The 23,102-nt window shown below is 40.4% G+C and overlaps 5 protein-coding genes across 12 annotated transcripts in view; 3 read left to right on the forward strand and 2 right to left on the reverse strand.

The window, feature by feature from the left end:
- Positions 1-23,102, reverse strand: part of LOC123961427 (zona pellucida sperm-binding protein 3-like) — a gene marked incomplete in the record, with an annotated part of 791,580 nt that overhangs the window by 581,647 nt on the left and 186,831 nt on the right.
- LOC123961448 (SIN3-HDAC complex-associated factor-like) lies at positions 1,682-8,746 on the forward strand. 3 transcript variants are annotated; one of them, XM_046036855.1, is made up of 6 exons: positions 1,682-1,841; positions 4,173-4,300; positions 4,386-4,485; positions 4,581-4,704; positions 4,845-4,995; positions 6,537-8,746. In XM_046036855.1, exons 2-6 carry the CDS (start codon positions 4,173-4,175, stop codon positions 6,826-6,828), a joined length of 795 nt encoding a protein of 264 aa, XP_045892811.1. In that variant the 5' UTR covers positions 1,682-1,841; the 3' UTR covers positions 6,829-8,746. The 3 variants fall into 3 exon arrangements, with proteins under 3 accessions (XP_045892811.1, XP_045892813.1, XP_045892812.1); XM_046036857.1 differs by lacking the exon at positions 1,682-1,841 and adding an exon at positions 2,396-2,415; XM_046036856.1 differs by lacking the exon at positions 1,682-1,841 and adding an exon at positions 2,609-2,629.
- On the forward strand, positions 9,989-12,402 carry kxd1 (KxDL motif containing 1). Of its 2 annotated transcripts, none has more exons than XM_046036862.1 (5): positions 9,989-10,010; positions 10,496-10,602; positions 10,764-10,916; positions 10,995-11,041; positions 11,133-12,402. In XM_046036862.1, the coding sequence occupies exons 2-5, from the start codon at positions 10,505-10,507 to the stop codon at positions 11,387-11,389; spliced, it is 555 nt and encodes a 184-aa protein (XP_045892818.1). In that variant the 5' UTR covers positions 9,989-10,010; positions 10,496-10,504; the 3' UTR covers positions 11,390-12,402. The 2 variants fall into 2 exon arrangements, with proteins under 2 accessions (XP_045892818.1, XP_045892817.1); XM_046036861.1 differs by having other exon boundaries at positions 9,992-10,134.
- Positions 13,339-18,223, forward strand: ergic2 (ERGIC and golgi 2). The gene is made up of 13 exons (XM_046036844.1): positions 13,339-13,846; positions 13,951-14,059; positions 14,147-14,193; positions 14,304-14,371; positions 14,466-14,506; positions 14,982-15,083; positions 15,220-15,312; positions 15,405-15,460; positions 15,544-15,642; positions 15,794-15,891; positions 15,986-16,148; positions 17,309-17,388; positions 17,479-18,223. Exons 1-13 carry the CDS (start codon positions 13,741-13,743, stop codon positions 17,545-17,547), a joined length of 1,131 nt encoding a protein of 376 aa, XP_045892800.1. The 5' UTR covers positions 13,339-13,740; the 3' UTR covers positions 17,548-18,223.
- The window catches only part of magi2b (membrane associated guanylate kinase, WW and PDZ domain containing 2b), an 86,562-nt gene continuing 82,079 nt past the window's right edge, over positions 18,620-23,102 (reverse strand). For all 5 annotated transcript variants that reach the window (XM_046036796.1, XM_046036795.1, XM_046036797.1 and 2 more), the window contains 2 exons: positions 22,878-23,016; positions 18,620-21,829 (listed from right to left, as the gene is read on the reverse strand). In XM_046036796.1, the coding sequence (XP_045892752.1) occupies positions 21,135-21,829; positions 22,878-23,016 (834 nt within the window). In that variant the 3' untranslated portion in view covers positions 18,620-21,134. The remainder of the gene's footprint in view (positions 21,830-22,877; positions 23,017-23,102) is intronic.

Here is a 23,102-nt window from a genome sequence, read left to right on the forward strand (position 1 = left end):
ATTTACAGTTGCAAAAAAGTTCACTGTACACTTATTACATAGGACTAAATTTACATTAATTCATTTAGCTGACACTTTTATCCAAAGCAACTTACAATTGCTGTATACGTCAGAGGTCGCACGCCTTTGGAGCAACTAGGGGTTAAGTGTCTTGCTCAGGGACACATTAGTGGATCACTGAGAAGTGGATTCGAATCCAGGTCTCTCACACCAAAGGCATGTGTCTTATCCACTGTACCATCACCACCACCCCAAATGCATCTGATGGGTACAAAGACTTTGACTGTTGTAGTTTGCCAAATGCATGTCCAAACGCCAAATGTCCCTGGGCCTTGTTAATGAGGAAAGCTGCAGATGGAAAGAAACTTCTGTGAGGTTTTGGTTCTGATGGACTGCATTCTCCTGCCAGAGGGAAGTATCTGAAACAGTTTGTGTCATGGGTGGGAGGGGTCAGCCGCAATCTTTCTTGCTTGCCTCCTGGAGGTGTGGTGTCCTAGAGGGATGGTAGCGTGATTGGTATGTTTGATTGGTTTGGATAGGTAGATGTGTTATTACAGAAAGTGAATGAAATCCATGACCAAAATAGTCAATGTGTGACTCATGGATGGAATTATAGTGAAAATAAATTATTTGGCTTTTTGCTGGGGACCCCCTGGAAACCCCCGAAGGACCCTTGGGGGTCCCCGGACCAAAGGAGAACCACAGGTATCTAATAGGATAGGATAATTATAGTATTTTTTTAACATAAAGTAACATTATGGTGCTTGTGTTGTACTTACAAGGAGTAGAGAGTAATGAGTACATTTATTGCAGAATTGTACTGGAGAACTTAACTACCACTCTAAACTATACTGTATATATAATTTTCTCCTGTGCAATTATATTTAATTATACACCCTGACACTACCTCCTGCAATGTTTCATATTAATCACATCTGTAAAAGGTGCATATAGTGTACATATAACTCTTATTCTTCTAATTCTGTTATGTTTTGTATTTTTCAATTCTATTTTTTATTTAATTTGTGTTTTCCTTGTTGTTGTGCTGTATCCTGAGCTGACGTAACAAGTGAATTTCCCCAGTGAGGGATCAATTAAGTCTTATCTTATTTTGCCCACCGATCTATAATTCAAGGTTCCATTATAACAATGTAATAACTCGGTTATCCCCCTTTTTTATTTGCAATGAGCGATAACAATATATACATCCTAGTAAATCTTATCAAACGGGTGTAACGTTAGTGTTATGTGGCCGTAGGACGATTGGTTCGCTGCTGACTATCAAGATGGTTATTAGCCCTAAACTGACCACTGGATGGAGGCCATGTTTCACCCACCTTTTATTTAGCCTACCACTAATCTGGCTTGTTGTCACGCAATTCAAATCAACAAAGCGCATCTCTCTGCTAGACGCCGAGCCCCCTAAAAACCGTAGGCCTCCAGACGGGCCATCTGGCGTTGAGTAGTAAAACGACAGGCCCCGCCCCCTCGCTTACACCCTCCAATGTGCCATAGCAACCGGGGCCGTGCCCCCTGTTCCCGCGCAATGTTCCCATCCTTATAAGGCCAGTAGAATGCAGACGCACGGATACGTCACACGTTGTTTATGTAAATAGTTTGATTGAAGAAAAAGAAAAAAGCCTTCTGCCCTACTCTGAAATGGAGGTGTGGATACGACGCATGCGCAGTATGTCCACAACTATCCAGTCCCGTCCACAAGCGCAGACATCAACAAGGGAACGGGTTACTGATGCGGGTTGATTTTCATAATACTCACATCGTAACGACGCGCGTGGGATTTGGACTATTACTTTGAACAGCTTCAAGCAACTTGCAGCAAGGTAACTGATGCCGCCTGTTTTTATTTGTAGTGTCGGGTCTTTGAAGCTTTAGGTTTTTTAAAGTCTTAGTTGTGCTTTTCAGATGTGTAATTCAAAACAACGTTCGAGTTGTCTCAGAACAATTGCTGTGTTAAGGGCCTACTGTAAAACCGACTGGGGGGTCAACGTGGTGTGTAGGTATCCTCATGAACAGTTAAAAGTAACCGGGCAAAGTGGAAGGAATGGAAGATAAACGCGAAGAGGTGTTTAATTAGTGTCTTCACGGGCAAGCATCTTAAGCAAGGGACGGCTGTTATTGTTTGCTTCGGTGCATCTGACTGTTGGAGGAAACTACTCTTTTATCTCTCCCGAAATGTGCTTAAAGTCGGTTATTGTGAGCACTACGGTCGAAACATACTCTTCTAAACAGCATTAATGGCCACATTGTGTGGCCGTAGTGCGCCAGCAGCCTACTACACATTTATGCCTGCTAAATACGCCAAGTTGGAGCTCTCACGCCCACCCGGACCACAGATGCGACTCAGCACGCGGCCGCTGGTGTCAACAAAACAGCTACCGCAAACTCAAACTATATGTAAACGCCTTATGAACCTCTAACTGGATAAAACGTGTTGTTTAGTGTGAGAAAATAATACAAACGCCGACTTCCAAAAAGCCGTCGCTTTCAACTTCGTGCACATGTAGTTGAAGGAGGACTGTTGCAGTGACGCGGCTGAGGAATAACAAAGAGTAAAGATCAAATTACACGATTTTCTCATGGCGGCTTTCCTTTTAAAAGACAGGGCAAGGTATTTTGCTTTAGAAATGTGTTCGCCTTAGTTTGCCTCTCTATATAAAGTTGATGTTCGGAAGGCAAGTCGGGCATCGTCGAGCAGAGGACGGTCAACATAAAATGGGTGCGCATGAAGCAGGTCGTGTGGCATGCCATGCTTCCTCTCTGGAGTGGGCGGCGAAATTGGCGACTTGCACTTTACTCTCGATAAAAACAAGTGCATTTCTCGGCGTCTTCTTTTATTTTAAAAAGCGGGCGTGTTCGTCACGCACGTCCTCCTTGATTTCAAGAGGATTTTTACAGTTTACTTCTTAATATTAAAGCTTTTGCGGAAAATCGCATCACACCCCCTTCTCCACACTGCCTCCGCCTTTGAAGTGTGTTGCCATGTTGAGTTGCGTCACGTACAGTATTCTGCTGCAGAGATCGTGTGCAGTTTACAGAGGAGACACTCGGATACATGCACCGAGCTAAAGATTGCTTTCTACTGTACTCCTAATACCATTCTGATCATATCTGTTTGGTTTGGATTATTATTGATTATTCTTCTCGCATTTAATCTATTTCATTTGAAAACTTGTCATACAAGTTGTGACCACTAAGTTCTATCTTTTAAGATTTTAAATCTGTGAAACACTTATTTGCACTTGTCTGCAAATAAACGTTCTGCAACAGGAAAGTATAGGGCTACATCGATACATTTCATTACATTACATACTGATATAATACATATGATGTATACGCTATTTTAATACATAGTTAAATGTGCCATCATTCATAATTACATTTACGAACTTAACATTTTAGATTTCTTACTGCTGAAAACGAGCCCTCCTCCCATTGCTTAACCTGAAGTGGTATCTGATATAACCAGCAGAGTGAGCGGTCTTAGGTTTCTCCTGCTGTCTGTCTGCTCTCTGTGGCACCGCACTGCCAGAAGACCCCGAGGACTGATGGCAAGAAAAAAACCCAGTCTGGGGGGCGCGGCTCGCTGTTTTGCCGCAGTTCAGGACTACATGTGCTGTGGAGATTAAATTTTGCCTAGCAACATAAATCATAATTCCTCTGCATAATCGGAGTGCTTATTATATTTGAAGTGATTTCCCCCGGATACATTTAGATTTTTGCATTTCTCTGGCAGTACTTATTTTGTTGATTTTAACCATAGAAAATAACGTATCCTCTTCAGCCTGGAGGATCGGACTAAGTGCGTGCGTATATTTTGAATTTCCAAAATAAATGGTGAATCCTGTGAGTGCAGCATGGTGGCATGATCTGTCTGACACGCTGTCTGACTGTTGACCTACTTCCCCCATGTGGGTCAAAGCGGAGAGATGCTCCAACAAAAATCGCTTTCCCTGGATGCTTTAGTGCACTCTGATCGTGACAAAACCAGATTATTTCTGTATTAATTCACATTAAGCTAAACTGAAATACTACAAGTATCACCTATGATCGGAGCCAGAAATGCACGGCAGCAGGGATGCACTGCAGTTAACCAAATATGCACACTGAGTAGAGCCTGAAATGTTAATATTTGTAAATTTCTTTGCATGCAGATGTTTGGCTTTCATAAGCCAAAAATGTACAGGAGTTTGGATGGTTGCTGCATCTGTCGTGCAAAGTCCTCAAGCTCTCGTTTCACGGACAGCAAGCGGTATGAGAAAGACTTCACAAGCTGTTTTGGGTAAGGAGCACAGCTGAACACGTGGGCTTTGAGGAGAGACATTTTTTCACTGTGTCATTTCTTCACAAACTTAATTGTCTTGCAGACTGAGTGAAATGCGATCTGGAGAGATCTGTAATGCTTGTGTGCTCCTGGTGAAACGATGGAAAAAGCTACCTGTGGGAACAAAGAAGAACTGGAACCATGTGAGTTTGGATTTCTATACTGATGTTATGATTGAGTTATTAATTGGTTGAGATAAAATATATAAAATGATGAACTTCTCCTCTCCTCCATACAGGTTGTTGATGCTAGAGGAGGTCCAAGCCTAAAGGTTACTTCCAGGCCCAAGAAGATAAAATCCATCTCTAAGAAAGCACGTCCGAGCCAGATCAGCAGGCTGCAGAAAGAGCTTAAAAGAAACAGTGCGTTCTGGCATTCAGCTACACATGTTTAACTGAACTCACTCATTTGTTCTGTAAAGAGTTTTTTTTGTGTGTCATGCGTACCACATTGGTCACACCTAATCATTCCTTCGCTTTTCACACTCTGTTCTGCCCACCAGATTCGGATGCTCACAGCACCACCTCCAGTGCCTCTCCAGCTCAGTCTCCCAGCTACAGCAACCTGTCAGACGACGGCTCAGACACTGAGCTCAGCCCAGGATCCAGCCGCTCCCCTGTTTTCTCATTTCTGGACCTAACTTATTGGAAGAGGTAAGTCGGACAGTGAAGCACTAACGCCTTTTTGATCTGCTGACTCATCATTTAGGATTTAACACATTGCACCTTGTTTTCGTACCTATTTTTAAGTATTACATGAAAAATCAAAGAGCCCCTTTTTGTCCAAGTGGTTTATTATCACATGCTCAGCAGTTCAGCCACACAGGTGGTTATGTTGCCTGATTAGACAGTACACAGACTGTGCTTGATTGACAGCTCCCTACCCTCCTGGTTATTCTGTTGCACCTGTTACGGTGGGACAACTCACACCTTTGTCATTCTTACTAGTTTATAGTTTGGTGAGGTCTTCCACCTGACTAGAGGTTTAATCAGACATGCTAATTGAAAACACCTGTGTGGTTGTGCAGGGCTTTACAATAATGATAATTATCGCGAGAATTTTCTTCAATAACAGTATAACAAATGTTCAATAAATGTTTGATTTAATTCATGTGAATCACAAATGGACTAGCATTTAGTTTACTCCATTTTACAAATTTGTGCGTCTCTCTGGGTGCTCCGGCTTCCTCCCACCATCCAAAGACATGTGGACTAGGTTGATTGGTGGTTCTGAATTGTCCTTGACAACAACAGGTGTGAACGTGAGTGTGAGTTGTTTGTCTCTGTGTGGCCCTGCGATGGATTGGCGACCTGTCCAGGGTGTACCCCGCCTTTTGCCCGATGTCAGCTGGGATTGGCTCCAGTCCCCCGCGACCCTGTACGCAGGATAAGCGGTTGACAATGGATGGATGGAAATATTTTATCGTAATTGTTTTTTTATGTTCTACCTCAGATTTGTTAAGTGATACACTGTTTGGCATCAAGTGTTTGTCATGTTCTGACCATAAAGAATATTTTAACTTGAAAGAAATAATGATTTGACATTTATCGTGATAATTATCAATATTAAATGATTTGAATTTTTTTATCATGATAAAATTTTTGGCCATATTGCCCTGCCCTAAGTTAATAAAGATGGTGGCATCATTAAATGGCTTTTATATCACTAGTTGATGTTGAAATATTCCCACTTTGCAGTAGGAAGAAAGTCAAACTGACATCTTTATGCTGTTGTTCTAATATTACTAAAAGTAATAAGGAATATCCAGGTTTTGTCTGTTAACTAAAAATCACATTTATCAATGGTTTTCATTCATTTTGTGTAAAAAGCAGTTAGAGACTAAATGTTCTTTAGATAATCCATCACAGCAAACATTATGTGTTCTTTTGTGTTTGTAAGATTTAAATAATTGGATAATTAGATTTCAGGCACTTTTATTGCCTGACAAAGTTCTGTGATCAACATGTTCTCTTTCTCTGGACGCCACTATCTTCTACTGCATGATTTTATTCTCCTACACACCTGTATACCTGTAGACAAAATTCACACTGACTTTAGATGTTTATACACTATCAATGCATTTTAATGCAGTGCTATAAATGCATGTAAAAAACAGGTACAGGTTACTGTTTTAGTGTTGCTTACATACATTTACATACATTTGAATGGATACAATGCATCATGTTTTTCCCAGGCAAAAGGTATGCTGTGGAATAATCTACAAGGGGCGCTTTGGGGAGGTGCTCATCGACCCCCACTTGTTCAAACCATGCTGCCGCAACAAGCAACGACAGCAGCAGCAACAAGAGGAAGAGGAGGAGGAGGAGGAGGAGGAGGAAGATGAGGTGGAGGTAGAAGAGGGCCAGGTGGGCGTGGATGTCAGCGGGCAGAAATCCCAGACGGAAGAGGAAGTGAAGGAGACACCAACGTGTGAGAAAACAACACCTCCACTCAGGAGCGGGGTGGTGGTGGAGGAAGGGTGGTGAAGTTAAACCACCCCTATACCACCACCACCTTGCACTCATCTCTGAAGAAATCTTGGGGTGCTGTTTTTTTTCTCAAGCACTTACAGAAAGAAGTTGCCTCAGATTGCCTTCAATCATAAAGCAGCTGAAAATCCTTTGGTCTTCTCCATAATAATGTCGGGTGTTTGTTTATTATGTTTCAATGGTAACTTATGGACTGTTGTGTTTCCACTTGGTCTCTTATTTTCTATTTAATATTCTTAAGATCCTGACGATGGACCGTCATCCGTGGTGTTTTTGTTCTACTATAGATGAAATGCTGGAGCTCTAGTTTGCTGATACATTTAAAAGACTTTATTCCAAAACACAATAGATCCACTTACTTACAGAAAAAGGTGCTACTTGAAATTCATGACTCAACATTTCAAACCCATTGAACCCATTCTCATTGGGGATATTTTATAAGCATGTATGTTAAGATGACTAATATAATGGGATTAGTTTCCCTTTATTTGTTAAGAGTAGATATCTCTTTTTTTGAAATGGTGGATAACTCGTTTTGGAATGAATGACACTTTACAATGACAGAGCACAGACCTGTACAGTAGCCCTTGTGTTTGTGTCTATTCACATTGACATACACTCCTATCAAAGAGTTTGTGTTTGTAGACTAGATTAACGTCTCTGTGTGCAAATACGTATGTGGGTCCCATTTTGAATAAGGCCTATTCACAGCTTCAACAGCAAATACACCAGCCTTAATTATGTGTTACAGACAGTGCTAGTGTTAATTCTGGATTGGTATTAAGGAACAAAAAGGGACAGTAGCTATATTTATTGTGGCCTCAGCAACACATAGTGCATTTTGCATGAATGGCAAGCCCACTCATCCAAAAGACCTGATGATCTGATGCATGAGTCTAAAATTGCATGGCCTTATATATAAACTGTAAATCTTACTTTTATTTTTTTGGATCCATTTCTCTAACTTATTTTTATACGTAAAAAAAAAGAAGAAGAAAAATAATAAGGTAAAATACAAGTGTCTGTGCACAATAATACCACACAAGACAGCAAAACACACAATCGGTCTATAGTCATTAAGCAATACCAATATCAGTGATTTCCATCATTCCTGGATCAGTATATGGTAAAATACTTTATACAAGCTGAAATTCTACGACATTGCCTCTTATATACCACAAATGTGTTGTGATATAGCCTGATATTACCTTATTTATCAAACGAAAGCCAAAGCACATTAAAATTCACCCAATGTTAAATCAATGCAGGTTTTCTATGGACACTTGTGCTTGTCCAAGGTCATTTGTATGTATGTTCATGGTATTCTCAAAACACTAATATGAAATTTCATACATGTGATGTTGTAGTCGGGAGCAGCGGGTGTGTTATGTACATAAGGGGTTGGGTGAGCCACACGGCTGTATGGGTTTCATGATTTATTTATTTCATATTTATTTGTATCACTGCATTCCCGCTTAGAAGTGTAAAACTATGAATTCTTTTCATCTCTAGCTTACGCGTAGTAGTATGGTTTTGTATATCAGAAATCGAATGTAATTCTCACGCAGGCTTTGTTTAACACTGCGTTGGATTACTGGTTGTCAATATTCGTGAAATGTTAAGTATTTATTTACTCATCAGTTGAGTTGCGTGCAACCGAATTTATTCTGTACCATCACTTTGGATCATGTAGACTGAAACGACTGATAGATCGCAACCAAACTGTGCTTTTCCCCTTTTAGCCTGTAGCTTAAAAATGTTACAGAAAAGTAGGATACCTTACTCTAGACTTGCATGTATTGTTGCTATGCATTTACTTAGCTTACAAGTTAGACAAAGCGGTTTTGTATTTTTTATACATTATGTACTTTTTTTACTTGTCCCTTAATAAAGTAATTTTTTGAGTTTTCTGGAAGTATGACGTTAATGAATTTATTGGTGTTACGGTGTGGATCAAAATTAACTCAACAGAATGATCCAAATTCAGTTAACCATAAAGTTAGATTTCCATCGTAAAGATGGAATGTTTTCAACCCGAAACTCATTGGCCTTCATTTTCTGTGAAGACCTGCTTCATGCGCACCCATTTTATGTTGACCGTCCTTGTAAATAACACACATTAGATATGTGGTGTTTGGGTGCTGAGGGTACTCTGTTGTGTGTGAAACTACACACACACACACACACAGGTTTCAACATTTCAAGCTCAGAGAGCGTTACTTCTCCCACATTTCACCACACTCTGTATCCTCTGTAGTGTGTCAAACTACATAATGTTTTACAAGAACCTGTATAAATTAATTTCACATTATATACATTCAATATTTTCTCACACTCTACCTCAAAGTGGGGGAGGAACACATCAAATAAATAGTTCAGTGTGTGTGGCTCCTTTTCACAAGAGAATCTTTCAAGGGGTCAGAGTTTATTTTAGAGGAGAGAAGCTCTTGTGGAGGAGCAGAAGATGTATTCTCTGGTGTTCTATGTTGTCTTGAAACCATTCCCTGCTCCCAGGAGGAAAAAACATTGCTCCTTTTCTCTGCTAATCAGCCTGTAATGTTTTTATCTGAGTAGGAACATGTCTATCAATACCCAGCCACTACTTAATTTTCTCTAGTAATCATTTTGATAAAAGAATAAATATAACCAGTGTTGTCTCTCAGTGTCTAGTGAATGTATTTGGGACATAAATGTTAACAGCTCTTGTTCTCCACTAAGACTCTAATGTGTTTTTTATGTTTTGAAAGATTACGCCCTTTCCCCTCATATGCCTCACTGTGGTTTGGTCTGCTGCCTACCTTTTTCAGACCATCAGCGACTTTATTTCTAAAAATCGGCCACCGGGAAATGTTTTTAATGTCCCCACCAACAGTGACACTATTTATCCGCCCTTGATTCGAGTAGAAAGGCAAAAAAACATCAACTATTTTGATTACAATCTAATCGTATGCATTAGTTTTAAATACGTGTACGTATATATTTACTTTGTATTTATGTTTGAAATATCCACACTTTTGTTGTCATTATAATATAATTCTGCATCTGACAAACATTGATATAATCAAATTCAAATTGTCAATAACATTTACAATTGTACATTTGTAGTACGCAGTTTTAAATAAAGAAAAAAAGGAAGAAGCGTGACAAAAGCGCCGGAAACCGTGGTCCTATGACAGGAAGTAAGAAAAACACGGGAGTGCTTTGTTTTTGTTTTACAGCCAGCTGTCAGATGTATATTTAGGTTGCAGATGTCGTTTTAAATCTGTTATTCAAACAGCCAGAGGACGACGCAAACAACCTCAGGTAGCTGATATGAGTTTTGTTGCTTGGTTTGTCCTTTTAGCTCTCGAGCTAACTTACCAGCGGCTCGTCCAGTCTGCTAACAGGGAACTCTGCTGAACTGATGATGCTTTTTATAAAGTTGCTGTGATTAATAAATCACAGAGGAACTTTACTGCCCCTGTAGAAGATGATAGTCAAGTATATTCACGCTACCGACTCTTAACTAGCTCGAACATACAACACCAGCATGACTAACTGACCGTTAGTTTCATGATTACGCTTTCTTTATGGACTCGTGGTTTCAATGTCTAACTATGTTGTTGATAATATTATAATATACAACTCTGTAGAGTACATTTATTAAAAGTCTGTAACGTTACAGCTCTTCATCATGGCGGAGCCCACAGCATCTGGCGTGTTCTGTAACAGGATGCTGAGCATGGTCAACTCTGAGGACGTGAACGCCATCATCCAGGCTCAGAGACATATGTGAGTGTCATGGCGTGACTGGTCTTTATTAGCTTGGTGCGGCTTATCTGCTACATCAAACTACTAAATATAAAATGGGTGTGCTGTTTAGCGGGGGTCAATCCAGGTAAGCGGGCATCTGAAGATTAATGTTGCTTTGCTTAATTATTTTGTGAAAACAGGCTCGACCGCTTTGAGAAAACCAACGAAATGCTGATCAACTTCAATGGGCTATCGAACGTGCGGCTGCAGCAGATGAACGAGCGCTTTCTGCTCCACACCCGCACGCTTGTGGAGATGAAGAAAGATTTGGACAGTGTCTTCAGAAGGATCAGGTAAGTCACTACACCCACAGTGCAAACAACCACACACACACATTTTATTTATTTTTTTTACCTTCTATGTTTTTCCAGGACACTGAAAGGGAAGATTGCCAAGCAGTACCCAGAAGCTTTCAGCAGTGAGTTAGCCTTTTCCATCCATTCATCATTGTATAACCACTGTCAACTTTCCCAAATCATCTTGTCTAAAACATCTCGTTTTTCTGGCAGACGTCCATGAGTCACCCATCCTGGAGGACGACGATGATGAGTTTGACCCAGTTCCCCCCAGTGTTGCCACAACAATTACAACAGCCACCTCAGAACAGAGCACAGAGTCCTGTGACACAAGTCCAGATGTGATCTCACCCACTGTTAGCAGATGCTCTGAAGACCTGTCTCAGGAGCTGCCTGACACGCCCACCTCTGATGTCCTAGAGACAGCCGTTCTACGAGATGAGGGTCCTGACTCTGTACCTTTAGAATAGATGGATTTCAGTCCCTTGAGAGCTTTATTTTACCAGGAGGCCATGTTGTATTTTTGAGTTTGTGTTTGCCTCTGCAATATTTGCTGACTTTTCCAGTCATTATTCCATTTGTTGGAATGAACATCACAGCTTTGATGTTAGATGTGGCTATGAACTGCCTAAGGACGCTGGTTTTTTGTTGGCATGCTTATTTGTCTTATGCCCGCACAGCACTAAAATAATGCAGACAATACTTGAATTTGTATAATATCTCAATATAGATGTACTGTATATCTATGCTACACACAGTGAACCTGAGCAAAAGCCCACACAAAACCCACAGATATGCTGATTATAAGCATATTTCATTTTCTTTTATCTGAAGAGATACACACCTGTCTGAAGGAAGAAATATTTCATGATGTATGTTATCTTAAAGACAAAAGTGTTCTCAACCTGAATAATAGTTTTAGGGTTTGCAAGTAGTTACTACTGTTGATCTCATATAATTACAAAGTTGTCATGTCACAGCATTGTTATTCTATGGGCCCATGTTTGTTAATGCATCCACGAATGTTTTCAGGAGCATTTAATCTGATGCTTTACAGATCCCTGCCAAGAAAAGCTCCCTTTGTTGGCTTCCTGCATTGCAGGGAAGCCAAGGAGTAGGTTTATTGTTAAACTATTAACTATTGTTGCAAACTATTCAAGGAGCAGGGCAGAGGCTCTTTGATATGAGAGCTGGAAACCAGGTTGTGTGAGTGGAGGATCCAAGCAATCATTGCTGCCCATTAAAGATGCCGTTTAGGTGTAAAAGGGAACGTACAGCATGAAATGGACTTTTTTTATTTCTGTCATATTTTTACATTATGTTTTTATTTGTGGATTTGAAAAATTATTCCCATGAAAAGCAGAGACAGAATATAGTGTCTAAATGTTTATAATGCTCCATAGGTGGAGACTAATAATTGTCAAAATCAATGGAATAATGTGAATTCATTTTCCTTTGAAGTTAAAGTTAATGTGAGAATTGAGATTGTGTGTTGACTTTTTGGTTCGAGGTACATGAACAATATCTCTGATTTAAAAAAAAAGTTTAACTTACAGCTAAGTCATTACATATTAGATAAACTAAATGTTTTGGGTTTTTTTAATCCTTAAATTCAGTAGTAAATAAAATTGAGATGCGACGAGAAAGTTTAAACAACATTTAAGTTAAATTATCTGAAATGTAAACTGTGGGGATAGTATAAACACTGAGATTGTCACAAGAAACAAAAGACATACATTCAAAGAGAGTGATTATTTTAGTACTATTAGTTTAGTACTATTGTGTAGTATGCTGAGGTTTAGTTTATGTTCAGTACTGACACAATGCAATAGGAGTCTTCTGAATATGGTAAAAGAAGACTATTCTGTTGTACAGCAACTATTTCCAGGGAACCACCATCTCGTAATCCATCCATGCATAATATTCCAGCATACTGTACACAATGCACAGACAAGGAGAGGAATAGGTTGTTAATTAGGGCCAGGCAGCTAATAATTGCCCAAGAATCCCCCAACAGGTCAAGCGACTTACCAAACACTAATAGCCAATAAAAGACCTATGCACCAAATGAGCATAATATCATGTTAAGTAGGAGCTGCACTGTTTATTGCCAAACAAATGTGCAAATAATCAAATTAACACAAAGTAATTGCATAACAGTATTAACAGCAACTAGCACACAGACAAAACTTTAGCTTTAGTGGCCCCTGAGGGTCTGGGGCACGTGACCCAGGTGGTGATTCAGTCTTGGCTAGATCAAAAATCTTGTACCAGCAAGTGGGAACTTAGCAAGTTCCAAAACCTAACTATATATATATATATATATATATACCACATTATATATTATTTTAAACGTTTTAAATGCACGTTTGTTTGTTAGAAGTCGCTGGAGGGCGCTAAGTCCAAACGGGAGCAGTTTATTTTTCTCAGGCAATGGGGTCAAATGACACAGTAGCTGGTCATAACGGGTAACTTCCCGTTTCGGGATTTCTCGATGCATGACTGTGAAAATAAGCAATTTAACCGTGGACTGAGATGACGATACAATAACAGTGTTGTTCACTTAAGTTAGACCTGTTTGTCGTCGTCACGTTTTAGCCGGCTAGCTATCTATGCTAGCTAACAATAACGTCAAATAATTAGCTCGGTGCTAACAGCTGTCATGTCTACGTCAGCACAGAAAAGAAACATATGGTTGAACGTTAGCTAACTTACACATTGCTCAACGGTCGTCCCACAAAACAACAAACGGTAACAACTTGCTAGAAGACGTTCACTTTATGAGGGAGTCACCTGAAACTACACCACTGCTGCTCCTACAATGAGGAGACTGACCAAGAAGAAGGCTCTGACTCTGGTGAAGGAGCTGGACGCTTTCCCCAAAGTTCCCGAGAGCTATGTGGAGTCCACAGCCAGCGGTGGGACAGGTACAGATACCGTAAAGCTTTAATTGTAGCCTTCAATTCTGGCTATGTTACATACGGCCTCCTGCCCTAAGGACTCACCTAACTAATTTTGGTGCTCTCTCTAGTGTCTCTGATAGCATTCACTCTCATGGCAATCCTTGCCTTCCTGGAATTCTTCGTGTACAGAAATACATGGATGAAGTACGAGTATGAGGTGGACAAAGACTACAGCAGGTAAAAAATAAAAACATCGATTATTGTGGTTCAACCCTGTGTATCGGCTCTGTATGATTCCTAACAACACCTGCTCTCCACCTACAGTAAATTGAGGATAAATGTTGACATTACAGTGGCCATGAGATGCCAGTGTAAGTACCAACAATTCTGTTTTATTTGTATTTCAGCTCTGGAAAAATCATTCATAAAGCACATTTTGAGTTGAGAAAGGTGTTTTTAACTTGTGTATGGTTGAATGCAGATATCGGTGCAGATGTCCTGGATCTGGCAGAGACCATGGTTGCCTCTGATGGCTTAAAATATGAACCAGTGAGTATATAATCACTGTATCGTAAATAATTAATGAGTTACAGTGGTACAATTCATTTTGCTCATCTGACATTTCTGTTATGTCACATTTTAGGTCAACTTTGAGCTCTCTCCAGAGCAAAGATTATGGCACATGTAAGTTTTTTACCTTGTATTGCAGTTGTGTGTTGCACCTCTAACATCTATTTATGGACACTCCCCAAAGGAATATGACGGCATTTTCATCCAGCGTTATTTCTTATTTCTATGTTATTTGTGTTACATTAAAAATTGAGCTGTCATTTAGTGTCAACCAGTACAGTCTTTGGTCTTGCTACAGTATTTACAAATCAGCAGACCATTGGTAACAATGTCAGCAAGTCTAAAGGACACCAAAAAGTGTTTGCTACCTGTAGCCTACACCGTAAATTTACTGTTTGGTTTTACATGATTTGTAGAGAACTAACAAGCAGGGTAATGTTTACATGTTGACACCCCTTTTGTCTTCTTGTGAGCATAAATTATAGACCTAAATTGAAAATGCATTTTTGTCCATTTAATTGGTTTTGTCTTATTCCAAATTAGTTTTTTTTTCCTTAATGTTCCTTAAGTTTCTGTCTGTCACTGTCAGGACACTTCTTCACATCCAGGAGCGTCTGAAAGTGGAGCACTCTCTCCAGGATGTAATATTCAAGGCTGCAATAAAAGGTTCTCCTCCTGTTCAGTCTGAAAGGTACAGGTTCCTCAAGATGAAATATTTCTTTGTATGGAGTTACGATATGATTATAAAGATAATCAAGGAAGTGTCTTAGCATCTATTATATTGTGTAAAATGATTCCCTCTACCATTGTGTTGTTTTCCCCCACAGTGCGGACAATTCTGCTTCCCATACTGCCTGCAGGATATATGGACATTTGTATGTCAACAAAGTTGCAGGAAATTTCCACATTACTGTTGGCAAGTATGTATCTGCATGGCTATAAAAAAACTGATGATTTAGACTTGGCCATGAGACACACAGAGCAGGTACTTGACCTTTTCATCCTTGCACAGGTCCATTCCACATCCCAGAGGCCATGCCCATCTAGCTGCACTAGTTAGCCATGACAGTGAGTGCATAATCCTTTTGACAAACCCTTGTTGTATACATATTTACTGTATGTATGTTCTCAAATTTGATGTTGCGTTACAGCTTATAACTTTTCTCACCGGATTGACCACCTATCCTTTGGAGAAGCGATTCCTGGGATAATCAGCCCTCTGGACGGCACAGAGAAAGTCTCAGCTCATGGTAACATAATCCTTTAAAAAAAAAAAATCTCAATTTATGCCTTTCCATCCATATGCACTGTTTTGTTTTGCTCTAGCATTTAACCATTTTCAGTAAAAAAAACAAGGCTGCTTCATTGAGCTAACATGACATTTGTGGTCATTATCTCCAGCTAACCACATGTTTCAGTACTTCATCACTATTGTTCCCACCAAACTGAACACCTACAGGGTCTCTGCAGAAACACATCAGTACTCAGTCACAGAGCAGGTAGGTTTAAACGTTTGCATGGGTTTGTATATTTGTGTAGTATGCTATGGATCAGTGCGGTGAATGTGCTTGGATTCCTCTTGTTGTCCTGCAGGACCGAGTGATAAACCATGCTGCGGGCAGCCATGGAGTCTCAGGGATCTTTATGAAATACGATATCAGCTCACTCATGGTCAAAGTCAGTGAGCAGCACATGCCTCTCTGGCAGTTCCTTATCAGACTTTGTGGCATCATTGGCGGCATTTTCTCCACCACAGGTACTTAAACTCTTTCTCTGAAACATTTGAAACTGGTAATATGTTTCACAGCGATGCATCTGTAAAAGGGTCATGTTTTACCCTTACTTTCAGAGCAAGCTGTAACAACATTTTTAGATGGCTTTTCTGATTTCTGGGCTGCCATTGCGCGCTTTTATTGTATTAATGTAACTACAGTATAAAAACAGCTTTCAGACACTTACAGTGTTGGGCAAGTTACTCAGGAAGTAAATTTTTACTTATTACTCTCTCATAAAGTAATATTACTTTACTTATTACTGGGTATTAAAAGTTATTAGTTACGTTACTCGTTACATTACTATATTACTTTCACTACCACCCTCCCAGCACCTTCTGAAAAGGTGACAGACAACCTGTTCAGCAGCTCATTTCAGAACTGAATTAACCTTAGAAGTCAACAATCTGCCAAACTGAAAACATTGCTGCCTCTACACCTAAATGCCTCAACTGCTTCTTAAAATAGTCCCATTTGCAACTGCATTACCATAAATGACCTAAATCGGCAAAATTTTAAGTCCTGCAAGTTGATTTTCATGTGGGCAAGAACTGAAAACAACTGTCTGGAAGGAGAAAATCAATCTCAAAACTTATTGGATGCTTTGTGAAATGGTCAGCTGTCAAAATGACACATTTTTCTTGTGGTTCCTGCCCCTCAGACGCGCAGTGTAACCAATCAAAAATCTAGACAGAACCTGTAGTTAATGGGCTAAATAAGGATTTAAGACTTTGACTGTTATCTGATCTTGTCATCTTATCCAGCAAATGGTAAAAAAAAAAACACCTTTTAAAATTGAATCGCTAGGTGTTCTCACAGAAATATAAGAAGATAATGGGTGGCGGTGATGAATTTCTTGTCATTAACTGGCCCCCAAAAGATGATGGCGATACTGGCAAGCTGCAAGTTTAAATTCTAGAGGGTAGATGTTGATGAAAAAAAAAATACCCTTCATAGATTTTATTTGATTTTTTTTTTATGGATGTCCGTGAGCACTGAAATGCTCCAAACTGACATGTACATTGACTCAACAGCATCTACTACAGACATCTAACATACTTATCAACGTAAATCATTAACACCTCATCTAAACCCTCATGCACATCAGAATCTACACTAATTTAGATATTTTTCTTACTTGAAGGTATGCTCCATGGTGTAGTGGGATTCCTGGTCGATGTTGTTTGCTGTCGTTTCCAAATGGGAATCTATAGACATCTTAAGGTGAGCCAATAAACATGAACCTTGTAGACATTGAATTGCTTGGATACACATTTTGAAAATGAATTAATGTAATTCTTTTTCCTTTCATAGGAGGCTCCTCTGAATGAGCAGGCCAACAGTGAAACCCTGGTCCCTACAGAAAACTCTCACACTCAATAATGAGTCTCCCTACAGCTCAGCTGCAGCTCAACATCTAGGCCTACAGCACTAAACAAAATTGAGATGCTGAGGAAATGTTTACAGGTTGTTTTCTTATTGAGTTTGTCCCTGCTTTGTTCAGAAATGTGTAAATACTTGTATCATATATATTATTATTATTATTTTTTTTTGTTATTGGGTTCTGGCATGACTGAAAATCCACATGTGAAGGATTTTAATCCACAACCCCCCACTTTCACTTGAAAGCTTGCATCAGGAGGACTGAGCAGCCGTCTAAACACAAATTATTTACATCATCATTGTAGATCTGACTTCATGAAATGGTAGGTACATGGTGTTGGAGCTCCCATTGTGCACATACACAAGTGTTTTCACTTATTACGGCGAATTGGATCTTTTCTCAGGGTTATGTGGTCATGTATTGACATCTGCCCGACAGATATGTTTTAACATGTGAAAGAGGGACATTTTTCAGATTCTTTCATGTAGTTTGGTGAAGCTGAAAAAAAGCCCTATCAGCAAAGGAAAAAAGTGTGTGTGTGTGTGTGTACCTTTTTAAAAGGTGGATTGTGTGTAAAGATTGAGGGTTTTATATTGTTCCACAAGTGTGCCTATGTGTAAATGATTGTTGCTAATATGAGGCTGATTTGTTAAATAAAATCCACTTTCAACTTCATGTGGATTTATTAATATTTTTGAATGGGCTCTGGTATAGGTACACCTAGGCCTGCAACTAATGTCATTAATGATTAATGTTTTAAATTAATCGTTTGGTAAATGAAGTATGCCCAAAAAATTCCCATTAGAAGTTTTAAGAGTCCAAAGTTATGTCTTCAAATGTCTTGTTTTGTCAATCCATCACTCCAAATCCCAAAAATATTCAGTATTAAATGATATAAAACTAGTTCATATTTGAGAGGCTGGAACCTGAGAATATTTACGAATTTTTTCTGGTAACTGTAAAGATAAATCCATCATCAACTGTTACAGATCAATCGATCGACTAATTGCTTTCAATGAATTCCTCCGTCTCACTGTTATGGTTATGAGGAAAACAATATCTAGAAAAGAATATTTTACACCATGTCAAGAGTTTATTTGACAGTATTTCAGAATATCTTTCAGTAAACAAGTTTTTTGTTTTTTAGCAAAATGTAATATATCAGTACTGTCGCATTTCATAAAAATAGTTCACGTCTTTGAAACTACAGTATCAATGATACAGTAAACCATATTTGTAGGAATACAGCTGTACAAGGTGAATAGTACACAATTAACACTACACAGTTATACTTGATCTCAATGGGGATTTATGAACGTGCCATCCTTCACAGGTTCCAATAAAGCAGTTTTTTGTTTCTGTATACAAAATCACTCACAGCAGGCAGGGAGGACGGCCTGGACAGAGACAAAGGGCTGGATGATATATTCTTTCACCTTTTCTGAACTTTGACATTTGTACATACAGTAAACACATTTCTACAGCCTAATGGCATGTTCTCATGCTCCTCACTAACATGTTAACCAGTTTGTCACATGAACTCGGCTCCAAAAACATCCAGATCACTTTTTACTCAGAAACCAATGCGGGCCAAGAGCTGTCTTGATGATGCTTTATGCACAAGGTCCTAGTATCAAAGTCTGAAGGTGCATCGTCTTGTTAAATGCAGTTTATCAGTAGGCCGATGTCAGTTCACAACATCGTGCTGCAGTCAGGCAAATTGTCACAATACCTTGACAAAATATACTTTAAACTCCTCTGGTCCTCCACTACTCAAAAGCTCAGGTGGTTCATTTTTAATGAGACCAAACATCTTGTGAGAAATGGATGATATCAAAATGGAGAAATGCAGGAGGATAGTGATTTCATCTCTGGTGTCTCAGTTTAATAGCAGCATGCCTCGACTGCCAGTATCAAAACTTTGTGAGCAAACACACATTTCAACGCATTTGTCTTTCACAGATCGTCTTAGGTCGTGGGTTCAGATTCAGCCAGCGTTGGTGCCACCTGCAACAATGGAAACTTAACATGTTCTCTTTACACAACAGACAAATAAAGCTGAAATGAGACTCATCTGAAACAACGGCCCACTTTGATTATGACCCTGTCTGGATAAACGTTCACAGCTCCACTCTCTAAGAAGAGGATGCAATGCTACAGGCTACATTTGATCCCCCTTGAAGCACTAGGGGACAAGAGCAATCACTGACATTGATAAACTATACAGCTGAGAGTGCATCAAGATTATTATATGTACTGGTTGGTGTTAAGTCAGAAGAAAACAGGCTGATATGTGTGCACGGTCACATCTGTTTTGCATTCAATTCCCAAAACAAATCACAACAGCTCTGCATTAGTTTGAGTAAGGCACTCCGCCCCACCTCACAACCATCGGCCTCCGCTTCCCCACACCGATGCCACTCTCCCACAGTGATGTGGTACACTTAGCACAGTAAAAGGCATAGAAATGGGAAATATAGACTGGACAAATTCTTCAGTTGAGCATTAAATGAATACAACACGGCTTATAATTCTGCATGATGACTGCATGGTTGACTTGTGATCAAGTTACATAACTGAGAACAGTATTACGAGTTCTTACTAAGCCAGCCGTTTTCAGTCACTCAAAAGTTCAATTTGCTGAAAAATTTTTTTTTGTCTCACATGAATACCAACTGGTCAGCTCCACAGAGGATATCCTCTCTATATTCTACCTGTAAAAGACATGTGAGTCCCTGTGTAATGACATGGTGGTTTATATCCATGCACGTGACCACTGCCTCCCTCAGCGGTCTGGGTTTGGTGACTTGCACAGTCTTTGATATGTAGTTATAGACGAGGCCATGGAAAAAGTGATCCTAAAATACTGTCCTGGTGTTTTTTTACTCTTTTCTTTACAATGTATCTAACTACGACACTGCCTCAAAAAACACCAATAGGTATGTTTCTGAGATTACCAAATGTACATATTTTTCACATCTTTACATTTACAGTATATGATATATTGGTAGGCATGTGAAATCTAACATATGTGGGGTTAACCAGGCTGTCACTTGGGTCAGTGCCATGTCCTCCGGGAGTTTCAGTGTCACTGCATCCCTCTGACAGATTTGTAGTATCACACTTCCCGCTGCACAGAGAAAATGGAGCAAAAGTAAATCTCTTGGATGTACATATGTCTCTCTCCTGCGAGGAACCTTGTTCCATCTGAGGTTACGTTGCACTAACCAATCTGATCCAGATACGGTTGAGTAGTTAAAGGTACACATCGAAAGCACAGCTCCACTCAGAATCAGACATTGTTGTGCCATCTGTCCAAAATGCCTACATATTGAGTGAGTCTCCATCAGTTTTATACTGTATGTTACAATAACTGTGAAAGTTCTTCTGTTTTTTTAAGGTGGTGGGTGTAATAATTATCTCGTACGAACAAATGAAACATAAAATATGATCTTAGAAGTAGACGGAGAAGAAAACAAGACAGAAAGAGAGGGTGAGGGAGATTTACTGTTTTACTCAGACATCCAATGGTGAACTGAATGAGGAGCCAGACAGTGTGATCCAGTCCAAACCAGCGAGATCCATTCTACCTGCTTACTGTGGAGGTCCAGGACCTCAGGGTGCCAGGCAGTTTGTCAGACCCAGGGATGTTCCAGGGCCCAGGGGAGGCTGCTGCGCTCCTCACAGGAGGATCTTCCATGGTCTTAGAGGGGCAGCAAAGCCCACTGTGGCCACTGGCCCTCTCATCTTCTCTGGGGAACAGACCTCTGGACACCAGCCTCTCCTGGAGGCTGACATGTCCATCTCCACTGCCTAGAGAGGCTCCATTCAAATTCACGCTCACATATGGGTCCCAGGGCCAGACAGTGGTCATGGCCTGTGTGAGCACGCCCTTTCTCTCACAGCAGGGGGAGCAAGTCTCCCTCTGCCTCTCTCTTCTTTCAACAGACCTCCCCAGGACACCTTTGGGAGGCAAAGCCCGAGGCTGTCTGTCGCCTGGTCCACAGTCCATCTCTCCAGACCCCAGAGGGGTTCCCTGCCCCCTGATGATGCACTTCTGCTGGGTGGACCTGCCACCTGTAGCCCCTCTAATGGAGCTGTGGTCTGTCAGCTGTGGAGCTTTGTCTGCCATGCACACTGTGGCCTCTAGAGGGAGCTGATGAGGGGAGTCTGGGGCTGAGGCTGGATGGGATGAGAGCAATGGATTCGGGTGGGGCTCGAGGGTCACTTCCTGCAGGGCAGAGTGGGCTGTAGAAAGGGAATCCCAGAGGCCGACACAGTCTGTCAGGGAAGAAGAAAACACGCTCAGGTGGACTGACATCAGAGTGTCACAAACCAGCATGCACCCACAGAGAAAGAAAGACTGAGGAGAGGGAAAACGGAAAGATAATACAATAATACAATTAAACACCACATCCTAATATAATACCAGGCAAAGTTGCATGCAAACATTTGTGAGCAGCACACACCTGACCATGTAGGCCTTTATGCCTACATTACTTCCACAAAAACAGACATGTGGGACAGGATCCGTTCAGTGCTGAAAAACAATTAACATATTTGTAGTTGTACGACAGACTAATCCTGGGCGGCCCTGACAGATTGATTTCACGCAGTCTACTTCACAGCCCTCTTCAATTTCATCTGGAGGGTCACTTCAAACCATATTGCTCTCTTACATGCATAAGCACCCGCACCCGCACACGCACACGCACACTCGCATACACACACACACACACACACACGGCTGCTATTTTCCCATGCATAAACTCATGATCATGCACACACACGATTGCAGTATAGATCACAGCTACACACCACACAGACTAATCAGTATGGAGAGAGAGACATGCAGTTTTTCACAAACCGTGTCTTTAGAGTGGCCCATTAGGAAGAAATAGGGGGAGCTTAGTGTGTCACCTTTCATGCACATGGAGAGGTTGGGAGGTACCATTCCTGAGGGAAGGCAAGTAAAAGCCTATACCAATCATTAGACTTAAAGCAGAGGGGTTACAACACACACAGAGCTAGAGAGTAGGTTGTTATTCTACTGTTTGATCAACACAGTTATTCACATAAATAACACAAATTTAATTTCAGACTACAGAATAGAAGAGTGGGGAGTAAAATGCAGAAAGATATTAATGTATGTTAATGTTCTTGAGTGAAACAAAGCATTTGCAGTTAAAGTCCCTTAAAGAACAGTAATATTGAACCTCAGGCAATGAATCTCTGGTGTGAAAGAGAGAAAGAGATCAGGTCAGAGTCAGAGGAGAGAGAAAGTGTGGGAAGACATTTAGAGACTTTACTTTGTGCCAGAAAAACTCACCATATTCTGGCACTTGTCCTGTGCCTCGCTTTAGTAGCAGCCTGACCCGCCTGCCTCCTGCCTTGATGAGTTCAATGGCTCGGGCGTGAGTCATGTCCCGAGTGCTGTCCCCGTTAATCTCTATGATCTGATCCCCTACCTGGAGGAGACACACGGAGGACAGGGTCGATTCCTGTCAGCCTCTGTTTATTCACGGAAAGTTGACTTTTCTACGCAGCCACAGTC

This window comes from Micropterus dolomieu, linkage group LG22 (assembly GCF_021292245.1).
Source record: "Micropterus dolomieu isolate WLL.071019.BEF.003 ecotype Adirondacks linkage group LG22, ASM2129224v1, whole genome shotgun sequence".
Classification (NCBI taxonomy): Eukaryota; Metazoa; Chordata; class Actinopteri; order Centrarchiformes; family Centrarchidae; genus Micropterus; species Micropterus dolomieu.

Coding starts and splice junctions, on each gene's coding strand:
- LOC123961448 (XM_046036855.1), top strand. CDS start 4,173: ATGTTTGGCTTTCATAAGCCAAAAATGTACAGGAGTTTGGATGGTTGC. Junction 4,486..4,580: donor CAAAGAAGAACTGGAACCAT/GTGAGTTTGGAT, acceptor TCCTCCATACAG/GTTGTTGATGCTAGAGGAGG. Junction 4,705..4,844: donor GAAAGAGCTTAAAAGAAACA/GTGCGTTCTGGC, acceptor TCTGCCCACCAG/ATTCGGATGCTCACAGCACC.
- kxd1 (XM_046036862.1), top strand. CDS start 10,505: ATGGCGGAGCCCACAGCATCTGGCGTGTTCTGTAACAGGATGCTGAGC. Junction 10,603..10,763: donor ATCCAGGCTCAGAGACATAT/GTGAGTGTCATG, acceptor TTGTGAAAACAG/GCTCGACCGCTTTGAGAAAA. Junction 10,917..10,994: donor AGTGTCTTCAGAAGGATCAG/GTAAGTCACTAC, acceptor ATGTTTTTCCAG/GACACTGAAAGGGAAGATTG.
- ergic2 (XM_046036844.1), top strand. CDS start 13,741: ATGAGGAGACTGACCAAGAAGAAGGCTCTGACTCTGGTGAAGGAGCTG. Junction 14,372..14,465: donor ATGGCTTAAAATATGAACCA/GTGAGTATATAA, acceptor GTCACATTTTAG/GTCAACTTTGAGCTCTCTCC. Junction 14,507..14,981: donor GAGCAAAGATTATGGCACAT/GTAAGTTTTTTA, acceptor TGTCACTGTCAG/GACACTTCTTCACATCCAGG.